At 42.2% G+C, this 15498-nt stretch overlaps 1 protein-coding gene across 2 annotated transcripts; it reads left to right on the forward strand.

Annotated features, from left to right (window-relative positions):
• The first annotated feature begins 3920 nt into the window (after positions 1 to 3920).
• Positions 3921 to 12614, forward strand: LOC109909758 (retinol dehydrogenase 12). Of its 2 annotated transcripts, XM_031796862.1 has the most exons (7): positions 3921 to 4170; positions 5053 to 5168; positions 6194 to 6349; positions 7392 to 7496; positions 9619 to 9828; positions 9911 to 10103; positions 11899 to 12614. In XM_031796862.1, the coding sequence occupies exons 1-7, from the start codon at positions 4160 to 4162 to the stop codon at positions 11999 to 12001; spliced, it is 894 nt and encodes a 297-aa protein (XP_031652722.1). In that variant the 5' UTR covers positions 3921 to 4159; the 3' UTR covers positions 12002 to 12614. The 2 variants fall into 2 exon arrangements, with proteins under 2 accessions (XP_031652722.1, XP_031652723.1); XM_031796863.1 differs by lacking the exon at positions 7392 to 7496.
• The last annotated feature ends 2884 nt before the right edge of the window (positions 12615 to 15498 follow it).

Genomic DNA, 15498 nt, shown 5'->3' on the forward strand with positions numbered 1-15498 from the left:
AGTAGGGTTTTGAAGGGGAGCGAGAGGTCAATGGAGGTAGAGAGGAGGCAAAAAATGAAGTTTGTGGAGAGCAACATAGTTTCTAACGCTAGCAGCGGCAATTCGGAGGTAGAAAGTGCTGAGGAAGGGCAAGTTAAGACGTGAGGGGAGCATAAAGTGATTCTGAAGTTTAGGGAGGAAGAGGGAGTTGGGGTGATGAGTCCGATAAGGTTGACGGCTGTGGTAAAATAGTTGATTGGGGAAGTTGTCAATGCTAAAGTGTTAAGAGATGGGAGTTTGTTGGTGTTCTGTAAGGACATGACGCAGGGGGAGAAATCACTCGGACTGAAGCAAATAGGGAAGTGTGAGGTGGTTTCGAGCAGATGGAATGACAAAACCAGGAAGCAGTGGATTAAAGGGGCGATAACAAAACACCAATATGATGACTTTTAATCAACGTGGAAAACTGATTGTATTTGTAACTGTGTCTTTTTTTCACCCATCGTTTAACCTAAATCCAATGACAGGGTGAAATGTTTGGTTGATTTCATGTTGAATACCCATTAGTTGACAACTCAACCAAATATAAATCAAAACGTGACTGTCACGGCTGTCGAATGAACTGGACCAAGGAGCAGCGTGGTGAGCGTACATATTCCTTTATTTCATATGAGGCCGACAAAAACAATAAACCATCCAAAACAGCCGTGAAGCTAAAGGCTCTAGTGCCAACAAAACAAAGACAACTACCCACAAAGACAAGTGCCTGTGAATATCAGCGTTCAAGAGGTAAGGGACCATTTGAGAGAAGGCGTTCTAGTCTGTTCATAGATCGCAAGCAACAAGGGGTGGAGTTTGGGCAGATAGCCCGTCTATTCTGTTACACTTCAAGGACCAGGTACTGCCAAATAAAGTACCCATATGAGTTATGTGAGGGCATTTGTACACAAAGCCTTTAAGGTTTTATAATTGCCAGAGGTTTGGGCATGTGGCAACAGCATGTAAAGAGATGTGTCAGGTGTGGAGGGGAGCATACAGCTGTGGTGGGGGGAGGGCTCATAATGTGGCATATAGTGGGTGTGAGGCTATGAAGCAGGCAGTGGAGGTGCAACAACTGAGAGTGGAGAGAAGGGTGTCTCATGCTGAGGCAGTGAGGGTGGTCCAGGTCCAGAGAGATACAGGTTCAAGAGAGAGATGGGTAGGAGCATCTAGATCGGGGATTACTGAGCAGGTGGGTGGCGATATGGTATACATAGATAAGAGAAAGTTGGTGACGTTCATAGCAGGAGCTATCGATAGCACTGCTGAAGTGAAGTCTAAAACGGAGAAGATTAAGCTAGTAGTGGATGCTGCTTTGAGACATCTGAGTATGACAGGGTTGACATGGGAAGAGGTTCAAGATGACCTCAATCAGCCAAGGGTGGAGTCATGTATTACTGGATCTTAGTTTTGGTGGTAGTACTACAATGGAATGTTCAAAGCCTGTTGGCTAATGGGCAGGAGTTCAAGTAGTTCATTGTGGATATGCCAGCTAAGCCTGATGTGACTTGTGTTTATTTTATTTTAATTTGATTTATTTCACCTTTATTTAACCAGGTAGGCTAGTTGAGACAAGTTCTCATTTACAACTGCGACCTGGCCAAGATAAAGCATAGCAGTGTGAACAGACAACAACACAGAGTTACACGTGGAGTAAACAATAAACAAGTCAATAACACAGTAGAAAAAGAAAAAAGAAAAAGAGAGTCTATATACAATGTGTGCAAAAGGCATGAGGAGGTAGGCGAATAATTACAATTTAGCAGATTAATACTGGAGTGATAAATGATCAGATGGTCATGTACAGGTAGAGATATTGGTGTGCAAAAGAGCAGGAAATTAAATAAATAAAAACAGTATGGGGATGAGGTAGGTAAATTGGGTGGGCTATTTACCGATGGACTATGTACAGCTCCAGCGATTGGTTAGCTGCTCATATAGCATATCTTCAACTTCAACGATTTTTGCAAGTCGTTCCAGTCACAGGCAGCAGAGAACTGGAAGGAAAGGCGCCCAAATTAGGTGTTGGCTTTAGGGATGATCAGTGAGATACACCTGCTGGAGCGCGTGCTGCGGGTGGGTGTTGCCATCTTGACCAGTGAACTGAGATAAGGCGGAGCTTTACCTAGCATGGACTTGTAGATGACCTGGAGCCAGTGGGTCTGGCGACGAATACAGTGGGGCAAAAAAGTATTCAGTCAGCCACCAATTGTGCAAGTTCTCCCACTTTTAAAGATAAGAGAGGCCTGTAATTTTCATCATAGGTACACTTCAACTATGACAGACAAAATGAGAAAAAAAATCCTGAAAATCACATTGTAGGATTTTTAATGAATTTATTTGCAAATTATGGTGGAAAATAAGTATTTGGTCAATAACAAAAGTTTCTCAATACTTTGTAATACACCCTTTGTTGGCAATGACAGAGGTCAAACGTTTTCTGTAAGTCTTCACAAGGTTTTCACACATGGTTGCTGGTATTTTGGCCCATTCCTCCATGCAGATCTCCTCTAGAGCAGTGATGTTTTGGGGCTGTTGCTGGGCAACACGGACTTTAAACTCCCTCCAAAGATTTTCTATGGGGTTGAGATCTATGGGGTTGAATATGAGAATATGTGGACAACTACAAATACAGTGCCTTGCGAAAGTATTCGGCCCCCTTGAACTTTGCGACCTTTTGCCACATTTCAGGCTTCAAACATAAAGATATAAAACTGTATTATTTTGTGAAGAATCAACAACAAGTGGGACACAATCATGAAGTGGAACGACATTTATTGGATATTTCAAACTTTTTTAACAAATCAAAAACTGAAAAATTGGGCGTGCAAAATTATTCAGCCCCCTTAAATTAATACTTTGTAGCGCCACCTTATTTTGATTGAGGGTGGGACACAGCCAATAGATTAAGGGTGGGACACAGCCAGTAGATTAAGGGTGGGACACAGCCAATAGATTAAGGGGTGGGACACAGCCAATAGATTAGGGGGTGGGACACAGCCAGTAGATTAAGGGGTGGGACACAGCCAGTAGATTAAGGGTGGGACACAGCCAGTAGATTAAGGGTGGGACACAGCCAGTAGATTAAGGGGTGGGACACAGCCAGTAGATTAAGGGTGGGACACAGCCAGTAGATTAAGGTGTGGGACACAGCCAGTAGATTAAGGGTGGGACACAGACAGTAGATTAAGGGGTGGGACACAGCCAATAGATTAGGGGGTGGGACACAGCCAGTAGATTAAGGGGTGGGACACAGCCAGTAGATTAAGGGTGGGACACAGCCAGTAGATTAAGGGTGGGACACAGCCAGTAGATTAAGGGGTGGGACACAGCCAGTAGATTAAGGGTGGGACACAGCCAGTAGATTAAGGTGTGGGACACAGCCAGTAGATTAAGGGTGGGACACAGACAGTAGATTAAGGGGTGGGACACAGACAGTAGATTAAGGGTGGGACACAGCCAGTAGATTAAGGGTGGGCACAGACAGTAGATTAAGGGTGGGTCACAGCCAGTAGATTAAGGGTGGGACACAGACAGTAGATTAAGGGTGGGACACAGCCAGTAGATTAAGACCTTCAATGTGATAGGAAAGCATCCAACAGGGAAATGTGATTATTGGCAGGAAACAGAGACCGTGGAGCGTGTATTGATACAGCGTGGACATTATTGGAGGGAAAGATAGAGGATGATCTAGTATGAGGGAGAAGGGGATACAGGAAATGAGTTTAAAGAATATATTGTGTAGAACGTTATTAGATATAGTCTCAAATATTAGATTTTTTTTTTTAAAGCAACGGGGCTGACAAGTAGGGTTTAGTTTCTCCGTGTCTCTGGCCCACATTCCAGTACAGTAGGTGGCGGTAATGCACCATCATGTTGGATGCCAACCGTCGATAAACCCCACCAAAGAAGACATTGTGACTGTAGCGCAGCCTCCAGCACTGAGATGCAGTGCATTAGACAGCTACGCCACTTGGGAGCAAACCTATGTTGTTGAAGCTTGGCTGTAAATCAGTGAGGAAAGCTTTGACTTGAATGCGGCTGTATTCATTTCAATAGGCAGTAGAGGCGAATCATCTGAAATTGAGGATTAAGAGTTTGAAATTGTTTCACCACCATCAACTTTTGCTCTATTTCGGAAATGCCATTTGGGTGAGTAGCCTAGGCTATAGATGCATCTCTGTAATGTGTCTGTATCTATGTAATTGTAAATGTATTTATGTAAAAAAAAAAAATCTGGACTACAAAATAAATAAATACCCAACTGTATTGTTCAATCCCAGTCACTTTTAAAAATCTGTGTATGTATTTTTTTATAATCAATCAATCCAAACTGTACAGTGGCCAATTGATTAATGAAAAGAGACATAGTATATGTTACACAACACCAAAAAGATGAATGATATTCGGAGATTGTCAAGCCAAGCCTTCGATACTGGGTGAGCCTACATGGTAGGGAGGGATGTGTTTCTGTTTGTCCAGATTGACATAGTCTATTTATTGCGGTGTAGAAAACACAAACCATGATATTGAAGTGCCCGAAGTCAGTATGCTTTGTTTATTGGTTGTGTGGGGCATTGGCACAGAAACCTGTTAGTGGAAAATTCATTGCATATAATCAGAATGTAGAAAATCTGATTTCACCCTAGCTGATCATTGTCTGCAGCTGGATCTGATAGTGAAGTAATGAAACAGGCAGGGAGACTGAGCTTGTCTGTGGTTGTCAGAGAAACCTCAAACTTCTGGCCCATAGCCCTGCGTGGCATCGACTGTGCCACAAAATCATGTTGAAGTGAATATCCACATTTATAAACACATGGTCGCTACAGTTATTGTTAGAAACATTATTTGGAGTTAATTCAATGACGGGAGGTAGGGTGTTCAATATATTTGACAGTACAAGCGGAGGGTCATGTGAAAATATTTTTATGTTGGGGAGGCGTGTGTATTTATTATTATTTCTTTATGACACCTTGAGTTGGACCAGCCCCCCCCCCCCCCCCCCCCCTAAGTACATTTCAATATATCCCTTAGATATCTCTTCCGGAGACCATGGTCATCCGCAGCCCGACTTGATGACAAAACAGTGCTCATAACTGGAGCCAACACTGGTATTGGCAAAGAGACAGCGCTGGACCTGGCTAAGAGAGGTAGGCCTGCAGTGATACTGAAGCCATGATGATGTTACCATACCGGCACCTATGAAGATGTCTCACCATGACCTGTTGAATGAGTCTTTGGCTCTTTCCTCAATTAGTCTTTCAATTGATTACTCAAATCCCCTCTCCTTGCCTAATTCTCAAAATGCTTTCTCATGTACTAAGGGAAGCCAAGCAGTAAAACACCTGATCTCAGGATCCACTTTTTTTGTTACCAAATACATTTGGATGTACAGGAATTTGACTAAAATGAAAAGATGCTGCTGTACCACATGGGGATGTGTTAAACTTAGTCCCCAGCCTGAAGTGTAGCCGAATTGAAAGACGCTTTGGGAGGTCAGTCACGTGTGCCACGTTCGAGCCTCTGTGTGAGCCGAATCAGGAAGAAGCGATACTCGCTAAGCAAGTTATACTGCCTCAATAAACTGATATACAGACAATAAATATATATATATATATATACCTATATATACCTATATATATATATATATACCTATATATATATATACCTCAGAATTGACACAATCCACGTACAGTATGTACACTATAAACACAAACTAAAAATGACATACTACACTATAAGTCCATGAGTGAGAAGACCAACATGGAGCAGGTGGCTGTTTGGTAAGGGCCACTGTGTGTGGGAGGAAGCTGAATCTACTAATGAACTGATCATAGTTTTCAATTTGTAGAATGAGTTGTGTAAACAGCTGGGCTTAATGTTCTCATCAATTTTCTAAAGCTACTATGTAGCCTAATGATGATACAACACACAAACAGTAATAGTATATCAACCTGTATCCTACGTAGCAGGTGATGCCAGACAGGCACTGGGGTTGCTGCTGGGAATTCTTATCACACACATAATGTGGAATCCTCTAAATTAAATATTGTATGTAGCTATGAAGGCTCTGTCCAATATCCCCCTGAAAAGTAACTATGATTGACATCCTGAGTTGGATTGGGATGGAATTATTTTCTTGGACGGTAATTTATTTTCCACAATTTCTTTATAGGGGCCAGAATCATCATGGCCTGCAGAGACATGGAGAAAGCTGAGGGAGCCCTGAAAGAAGTCATACAAGGCTCTGGCAGCCAAAATGTTGTCATCAAGAAGCTTGATTTGTCAGACACCAAGTCCATCCAGGAGTTTGCAGAGACCATCAACAAGGGTAAGAGGACTTGAGACATGGCTGTTGCTTAGTTCAATCTAGAAGAAAAAGAAAACGCACACCTATTAAGACGAGGTGCTGGCTAGAGGTGCTGGCTAGAGGTGCTGGCTAGCGGTGCTGGCTAGAGGTGCTGGCTATTGGTGCTGGCTAGAGGTGCTGGCTAGCGGTGCTGGCTAGAGGTGCTGGCTAGAGGTGCTGACTAGAGGTGCTGGCTAGAGGTGCTGGCTAGCGGTGGTGGCTAGCGGTGGTGGCTAGCGGTGCTGGCTAGAGGTGCTGGCTAGAGGTGCTGGCTAGCGGTGCTGGCTAGCGGTGCTGGCTAGAGGTGCTGGCTAGCGGTGCTGGCTAGCGGTGCTGGCTAGAGGTGCTGGCTAGAGGTGCTGGCTAGAGGTGCTGGCTAGCGGTGCTGGCTAGAGGTGCTGGCTAGAGGTGCTGGCTAGAGGTGCTGGCTAGTGGTGCTGGCTAGAGGTGCTGGCTAGAGGTGCTGGCTAGAGGTGCTGGCTAGCGGTGCTGGCTAGAGGTGCTGGCTAGAGGTGCTGGCTAGAGGTGCTGGCTAGCGGTGCTGGCTAGAGGTGCTGGCTAGAGGTGCTGGCTAGAGGTGCTGGCTAGCGGTGGTGGCTAGCGGTGCTGCCTAGAGGTGCTGGCTAGAGGTGCTGGCTAGAGGTGCTGGCTAGAGGTGCTGGCTAGAGGTGCTGGCTAGCGGTGCTGGCTAGCGGTGCTGGCTAGCGGTGCTGGCTAGAGGTGCTGGCTAGCGGTGCTGGCTAGAGGTGCTGGCTAGCGGAGTAGAAACTTGAAAATAAAAGAGAGCCGCACACACTAGGAGCTCAGATGCAAAAATTGAATACCAACGTTTCGACAGCCAAGCTGTCTTCATCAGGGTATAATCACAAACACTGCGGGAATACACATGATATCTCCATACCACCTTTTATTCCACTGTAGACAAACCTCAAACACAGACTTGATTGTAATCGCAACTTCATTGACACAGTAATTGATTAATTGGCACTCATTCAACATTTTGACATTCATGTTATTTCTGTAGAAGAGACTAAACTCAATATCCTCATCAACAATGCTGGCGTCATGGTGTGTCCGTACGGGAAAACAGCTGATGGATTTGAAATGCAGATTGGTGTCAATCACATGGGTAAGTGAACCTACATAGCATGGATTTGAAATGCAGATTGGTGTCAATCACATGGGTAATTGAACCTACATAGCATGGATTTATAATGGGTTTATTCAGAGAGGACAAATCATGTTTGGAAGTAGATGGTAGATGGTAATTTCTTCCCTGTCCTCAGTGATTCTCTCCACAGAACAAAGCAAGGGTGTAATGTATACCCCCCCCCCCCCCCCCCCCCCAAACAATGAAAACGTGGCACACGTAGCTATGTGTCCAGGACTGACTTTCCTACACAGATTTTAAACAGATGTTGAACTGAAAACAAACTATTTCCATTAATAATTCCCTATTGACCGTTAGACTTCTCTTAACCTTTAGTCCTCTGCGTTGTTTATTTATCTTTGAAATGTTCTTACACAAGTCCAGACCTGTACGTACTCTTCTCCATTGTTGATAATTTACTAGAGTTTTAAGCCGAACAGTGCTTTCCATGTACTGTAGGGCCATCTAGTTTCAGTCAACACTTTCAAAAAAAATCTTTGTGGAGGAGAGTTATGTGAAAGGTCATTAATCTCAAGTGATACTAACTAACCCACTGAATCGAACAAGACTGTTACCAGAACATGCTCTTTGCACAATCACAGTTCGAATGCATAAATCAAGTACAACGAATTGTCGTGTCTTTACTATCATTAAATGAAGACTTTTAGTTTTTATCAAAGATTCTCTGCAATTAGTATTACGTGATTAAACTGATTAATCATGTAACTGTAATTAACTAGGAAGTCGGGGCACCAAGGAAAATATTCAGATTACAAAGTTATAATTTTCCTAATATAACTTTTCAGATATTTTATAACTGATCAATTAGTCTTCGAATTAATGAATTATTTACTTTACCTCATGTTAGTCTCATTCCAAACGTCGTAAATTGTTGGTTATCTGCACGAACCCAGTCTTCACTATGAGTCATCCATACATCAATTGTCTTAAATCATTTATTTATTACTAACTAAGTAATTCACAGAAATGCATAAACAAACAAACAAAGTGAATGTGGTTACAAGAAATGATAAGAGAATGTGCCCCTAGTGGTCTAAACCGGCATGGCGGCTTGTAAGACAAATGGGGAAGTGGGGGTCAACTAAGAAGTCACTACAAAGTGATAATTATAACAATTGAAATGCTAATCCTTTGCACATGAACGCTCACTCATTCAGGAACAATTGCAATCAATATATATATTTACGCTCAGTGTGTCGTCTTGATCGCTGGTGAAAAGTTAGTTTCTGTTGGAGATTTTCTGTTCTCTCTCACTCTCTCTCAGAATGGATTGTTCAGAGTGACATTCATTAATTTCGTTATAGATGTTTCGGCGGTCTTCGTTCTTCAATGATACTGAATTCCTAGCTGCAGACTAGTAATTAATGTCAAAGACTTGTTCTTATCCTGTCGGTAAAAGGTTAAAAGATTCAGCAATGGTCTGCAACCTTTGTCCTCTTGTAATTGAGAGAAAACATGGTCTGTTGAGGAATTCTCAAGGTTGGGGTTTTATTCGGAATAGCAGAAAAGGGCCTGTCCCAGGATGTCCGACCCGAACTGGGCTCATGGGCGGTCCTCTGATTTAGTTAAACTCAAAAGGGAATTGGAGTTTCCTTCATTAAAAAGTCCAAAATCACATTACACAATTTTACAAACAGTATCATTCTCACTCATTCATCTTATACAACAATTAGATGTAAACCTCATAACTGAGGCTATTATATAAACAGCGTTATGGTAATGTGGCCACACCGTTTCCCATAAGCCTCACCAAAATGTAACAAACGGACCAGTTCGTAGCTGGATTCTTCACCGATCTTATATACCTTCTCCGGAACATAAATGTTGGTCGGACCTCAAGTTCTGTGAGGTGGAAGAAATTCCTTTGTTCTATATGAAACTTCACTCTGTCTCTATACTGTGGCCATGAGGAGATATTCTCTTCCCGGAATTTACGACCTTTCCGACCACAGCAGCCTAGTTGTAGGAGGCAGGGAGTGGGGGATGGGGCTTGCTCTACCCAAAGAGGGCAACATCATGACAGAATCAACCTCAGATCTACCAATCAAAAGCTTCAAAAGCCCCCTATCTCGTCTCTTAGGTCACTTCCTGTTGACCCACTTATTGATTGACCTGATCAAAAGGTCGACCCCGGCCAGGATCATCAATGTATCCTCTTTGGCTCATTTCTGGGGTACCATCAACCTGGACGACATCAACAGTGAGAAGGGCTATGACAAGAAGACAGCGTACAGCCAGAGCAAGCTAGCCAACGTCCTTTTCACCCGCTCCCTGGCCAAGAGGCTACAAGGTTTGTGTTTGTCCACTACTTCTGAGGCTTATACTGTAGATGTTTGTTGTATTTATGTCCTCATTTTTATCCCCTCTCTCAGGTATGGCTGTGACAGTGTACTCCCTCCACCCTGGCATCGTTCAGACTGATCTGTGGCGGCACCTGAACGCACCTCAGGCAGCTATCATGAAGATGATCAGTCCCTTCACCAAGACATCCGTCCAGGGAGCTCAGACCACTATCTACTGTGCTGTGGCCCCTGAACTGGGAACAGAGAGTGGTGGATATTACAGGTGAACAGATGTATTATATGCATAGGCATGATATTTAGCTATATATATATATATATATATACTACACACACACACACAGTTGAAGTCGGAAGTTTACATACACTTAGGTTGGAGTCATTAAACATGTTTTTCAACCACTCCACACATTTCTTGTTAACAAACAATAGTGTTGGCAAGTCGGTTAGGACATCTACTTTGTGCATGACACAAGTAATTTTTCCAACAATTGTTTACAGACGGATTCATTCACTTATAATTCCCTGTATCACAATTCCATTGGGTCAGAAGTTTACATGCACTAAGTTGACTGTGCCTTTAAACATCTTGGAAAATTCCAGAAAATTATGTAATGGCTTTAGAAGCTTCTGATAGTGTAATTGACATAATTTGAGTCAATTTGAGGTGTACCTGTGGATGTATTTCAAGGCCTACCTTCAAACTCAGTGCCTCTTTGCTTGACATCATGGGAAAATCAAAAGAAATCAGCCAAGACCTCAGAAAAAAAATGTAGACCTCCACAAGTCTGGTTCATCCTTGGGAGCAATATCCAAACGCCTGAAGGTATCACATTCATCTGTCTCCTAGAGATGAACGTACTTTGGTGTGAAAAGTTTTAAATCAATCCCAGAACAACAGCTAAGGACCTTGTGAAGATGCTGGAGGAAACCGGTACAAAAGTATCTATATCCACAGTAAAACGAGTCCTATATCGACATAACCTGAAAGGCCGCTCAGCAAGGAAGAAGCCACTGCTCCAAAACCGCCATAAAAAAGCCAGACTACGGTTTGCAACTGCACATGGGGACAAAGATCGTACTTTTTGGAGAAATGTCCTCTGGTCTGATAAAAAAAATAGAACTGTTTGGTCATAATGCCCATCGTTATGTTTGGAGGAAAAAGGGGGATGCTTGCAAGCCGAAGAACACCATCCCAACCGTGAAGCACAGGGGTGGCAGGATCATGTTGTAGGGGTGCTTTGCTGCAGGAGGGACTGGTGCATTTCACAAAATAGATGGCATCATGAGGTAGGGCAATTATGTGGATATATTGAAGCAACATCTCAAGACATCAGTCAGGAAGTTAAAGCTTGGTCGCAACTGGGTCTTCCAAATGGACAATGACCCCAAGCATACTTCCAAAGTTGTGGCAAAATGGCTTAAGGACAACAAAGTCAAGGTATTGGAGTGGCCATCACAAAGCCCTGACCTCAATCCTATAGAAAATGTGTGGGCAGAACTGAAAAAGCGTGCGTGAGCAAGGAGGCCTACAAACCTGACTCAGTTACACCAGCTCTGTCAGGAGGAATGGGACAAAATTCACCCAACTTATTGTGGGACGCTTGTGGAAGCCTACCTGAAACGTTTGACCCAAGTTAAACAATTTAAAGGCAATGCTATCAAATACTAATTGAGTGTATGTAAATTTCTGACCCACTGGGAATGTGATGAAAGAAATAAAAGCTGAAATAAATAATTATCTCTACTATTATTCTGACATTTCACATTCTTAAAATAAAGTGATGATCCTTACTGACCTAAGACAGGGAATTTTTACAATAATTAAATGTCAGGAATGGTGAAAAATTTGGCTAAGGTGTATGTAAACTTCTGACTTCAACTGTATGTATATAATGTATATATATTTAGTTTTGAAAGAATACATCTACAAATGAGATTATTGCAGCTTCACTAATAAATGAGTAAAGATGACATTTTCACTTGTTTAATATTATTGTATATAGTATTTTATTGTAAACTGTGTTAGAGACATGAGTATCTTCTCTGTTTGCCCACAGTGACTGTGCACCAGCCAACTGCTCACGGCCTGCTTCAGATGATGACACGGCTCAGAAACTATGGGAGCTAAGCTGCAGGATGCTTTCTGTATCATGGGATTGAATACCTCAGAAATACGGTGTATGGTTTTCATTGAGATGGTCATTTGATTAGATATATGGTATATATGGTTGATATAGATATTTTTTTTTTAAATACTGTACAAATTGTCATAATGTGATATTGCACATCAATAATTAATTACACTAACATTTTGGGCATTTACGAACTCAGCATTTCATATTATAATTCTACTGTATCTTTACAGCATACAGTGGTTTTCATATTATAATTCTACTGTATCTTTACACCATACAGTGGTTTTCATATTGGAATTCTACTGTATCTTTACACCATACAGTGGTTTTCATATTGGAATTCTACTGTATCTTTACACCATACAGTGGTTTTCATATTGGAATTCTACTGTATCTTTACACCATACAGTGGTTTTCATATTGGAATTCTACTGTATCTTTACACCATACAGTGGTTTTCATATTGGAATTCTACTGTATCTTTACACCATACAGTGGTTTTCATATTGGAATTCTTTAAACAACATAATTCTAAAATGTTTTCTTGCAACTACCAAGGGATCTCTTCAGCATGATGTCATTTTCCTAAATGATCTATTTGTCTAATGATAGAGAATTAAAATGTATTCACATCAGCATTGATTATAAGTGTGTATTTTATTTATGTATTTATATTCTGTTGTAAATTATAAAAGTAATCAGATTTGGACAGTTTGCAAAATGTTTATTTTTAAACACATGGGCATAAATATTTTGTATATCACTAAACCTCTGCTTGACTTTTGATATTCAATCCTCAGTCTTGGAATATTTGACTTCTAGTTCATTGCTCCTTCATCTGCTGCACACTACACATGTTATTGAACCAGAATAAACAGGAATAACATGGGATGAAAGTAGCGTTATACGTTAAGATGATCTAACGTGTCCCATGATACTCGGAAAGATTGAAAGACTAAATTTCCTAACAAACTATAATCAATTATTCAGGATAATACATACACTACATGTCCAAAAGTATGTGGACAACTGCATGTTGAACATCTCATTCCAAAATCATGGGCATTAATATGGAGTTGCCCCCCCCCCCCCCCCTTCCTTTGCTGCTATAACAGCCTCCACTCTTCTGGGAAGGCTTTCCACTAGATGTTGGAACATTGCTGCTATAACAGCCTCCACTCTTCTGGGAAGACTTTCCACTAGATGTTGGAACATTGCTGCTATAACCTCCTCCACTCTTCTGGGAAGGCTTTCCACTAGATGTTGGAACATTGCTGCTATAACAGCCTCCACTCTTCTGGGAAGGCTTTCCACTAGATGTTGGTACATTGTTGCTATAACAGCCTCCACTCTTCAGGGAAGGCTTTCCACTAGATGTTGGAACATTGCTGCTATAACAGCCTCCACTCTTCTGGGAAGACTTTCCACTAGATGTTGGAACATTGCTGCTATAACCTCCTCCACTCTTCTGGGAAGGCTTTCCACTAGATGTTGGAACATTGCTGCTATAACAGCCTCCACTCTTCTGGGAAGGCTTTCCACTAGATGTTGGTACATTGTTGCTATAACAGCCTCCACTCTTCAGGGAAGGCTTTCCACTAGATGTTGGAACATTGCTGCGGGGACTTGCTTCCATTCAGCCACGAGCATTTGTGAGATTTGGCACTGATGTTGGGCAATTAGGCTTGGTTTGCAGTCTCCGTTCCAATTCATCCCAAAGGTGTTTGATTAGATTGAGGTCAGGGCTCTGTGCAGGCCAGTCAAGTTCTTCCACACCGACCTCGCTTTGTGCACGGGGGCATTATCAAACTGAAACAGGAAAGGGCCTTCCCCAAACTGTTGCCACAAAGTTGGAAGCACAGAATCATCTAGAATGTCATTGTATGCTGTAGCGTTAAGATTCCCCTTCACTGGAACTAAGGGGCCCGAACCATGAAAAACAGCCCCAGACAATTATTCCTCCTCCAAAGTTTTCAGTTGGCATGATGCATTGGGGCAGGTAGCGTTCTTCTGGCGTCCGCTAAACCCAGATTCGTCCATGGGACTGCCAGATGGTGAAGCTTGATTCATCACTCCAGAGAACACGTTTCCACAGCTCCAGAGTCCAATGGCAGCGAGTTTTACACCACTCCAGTCGACACATGGAAATCTATTTCATGAAGCTCCCGATTAACAGTTCTTGTCCTGACGCTGCTTCCAGAGGTTAGTGAGTGTTTCAACTGAGGACAGATGATTTTTACGGACTACAAGCTTCAGCACTCGGCGGTCCCGTTCTGTGAGCTTGTGTGGCTTACCACTTAGCGTCTGAGTCGATGTTGCACCTTTACTTTTCCACTTCACAATAACATCACTTACAGTTCCCCAGGGCAAAAAATTTGACATGTGCCAATGTATGTTTATGGAGATTGCTTGGCTGTGTACTCGATTTCATACACCTGTCGGCAACGGCTGTGGCTGAAAGAGACGAATCCACTAATTTGAAGGGGTGTCCACATACCTTTGTATATATAGTGTATTTTATTTGTAAAAACCAATCACCATATTTGAAAGGTTGTCAACTTTTACCATAAAAGAAAAAGAGAAATAATAGAATACAAATATAAACGATACATGCAATGATTTTACTAAGATACAGTACATAATAATAATAATAATAATAATAATAAATAAGTCAACTGAAATACATTTCTTAGACCCTAATCTATGGATTTCCCATGACTGGGCAGGGGCGCAGCCATGGGGAAATTAAGCACTGGCCACAACACATTATTTGCTCTATAGCGGTGACAAACGGTGCCCACAAACTGTTAGGGCCGACATAAAGCTGTCACAACAGCAGAGTCCCAACACAATACACATCAATAATATGTCACATATACATATTTTTGACCAGCAGCATACCACCCTGCATACTACTGCTGGCTTGCTTCTGAAGCTAAGCAGGGTTGGTCCTGGTCCGTTCCTAAATGGGGAGACCAGATGCTGCTGGAAGTGGTGTTGGAGGGCCAGTAGGAGGCACTCTTTCCTCTGGTCTAAAAGAAAATATCCCAATGCCCCAGAGCACTGCCCTGTGTAGGGTGCCGTCTTTCAGATGGGACGTTAAACGGGTGTCCTGACTCTCTGAGGCCATTAAAGATCCCATGGCACTTATTGTAAGAGTAGGGGTGTTAACCCCGGTGTCCTGGCTAAATTCCCAATCTGCCCCTCAAACCATCAGGTGTACCTAATAATCCCCTGTTTACAATTGACTCATTCATCCCCCTCCTCTCCCCTGTAACTATTCCCCAGGTTGTTGCTGCAAATGAGAATGTGTTCTCAGTCAACTTACCTGGTAAAATAATGGATAAATAATAAAAAATAATGTATATGTGGAATTATTTGTTTCTTGTTTTTAATATTTCGTTGCAGCCTTCCGTTTTGTTGGGATGAAATTGTGATATGCAAAGAAAAGTATATAAATGTCTAACTATCAGGATGAGAAAGAGCAAGCTACTTCTGTACTTATCACATTGCCAAATATCA

This window comes from Oncorhynchus kisutch, linkage group LG18 (assembly GCF_002021735.2).
Source record: "Oncorhynchus kisutch isolate 150728-3 linkage group LG18, Okis_V2, whole genome shotgun sequence".
Lineage (NCBI taxonomy): Eukaryota > Metazoa > Chordata > Actinopteri > Salmoniformes > Salmonidae > Oncorhynchus > Oncorhynchus kisutch.

Excerpts from the sequence above, each read along its gene's own strand:
- LOC109909758 (XM_031796862.1), top strand. Across the intron at positions 6,350-7,391 it reads TGCAGAGACCATCAACAAGG|AAGAGACTAAACTCAATATC; the intron begins GTAAGAGGACTT and ends TTATTTCTGTAG. Across the intron at positions 7,497-9,618 it reads GATTGGTGTCAATCACATGG|GTCACTTCCTGTTGACCCAC; the intron begins GTAAGTGAACCT and ends CTCGTCTCTTAG.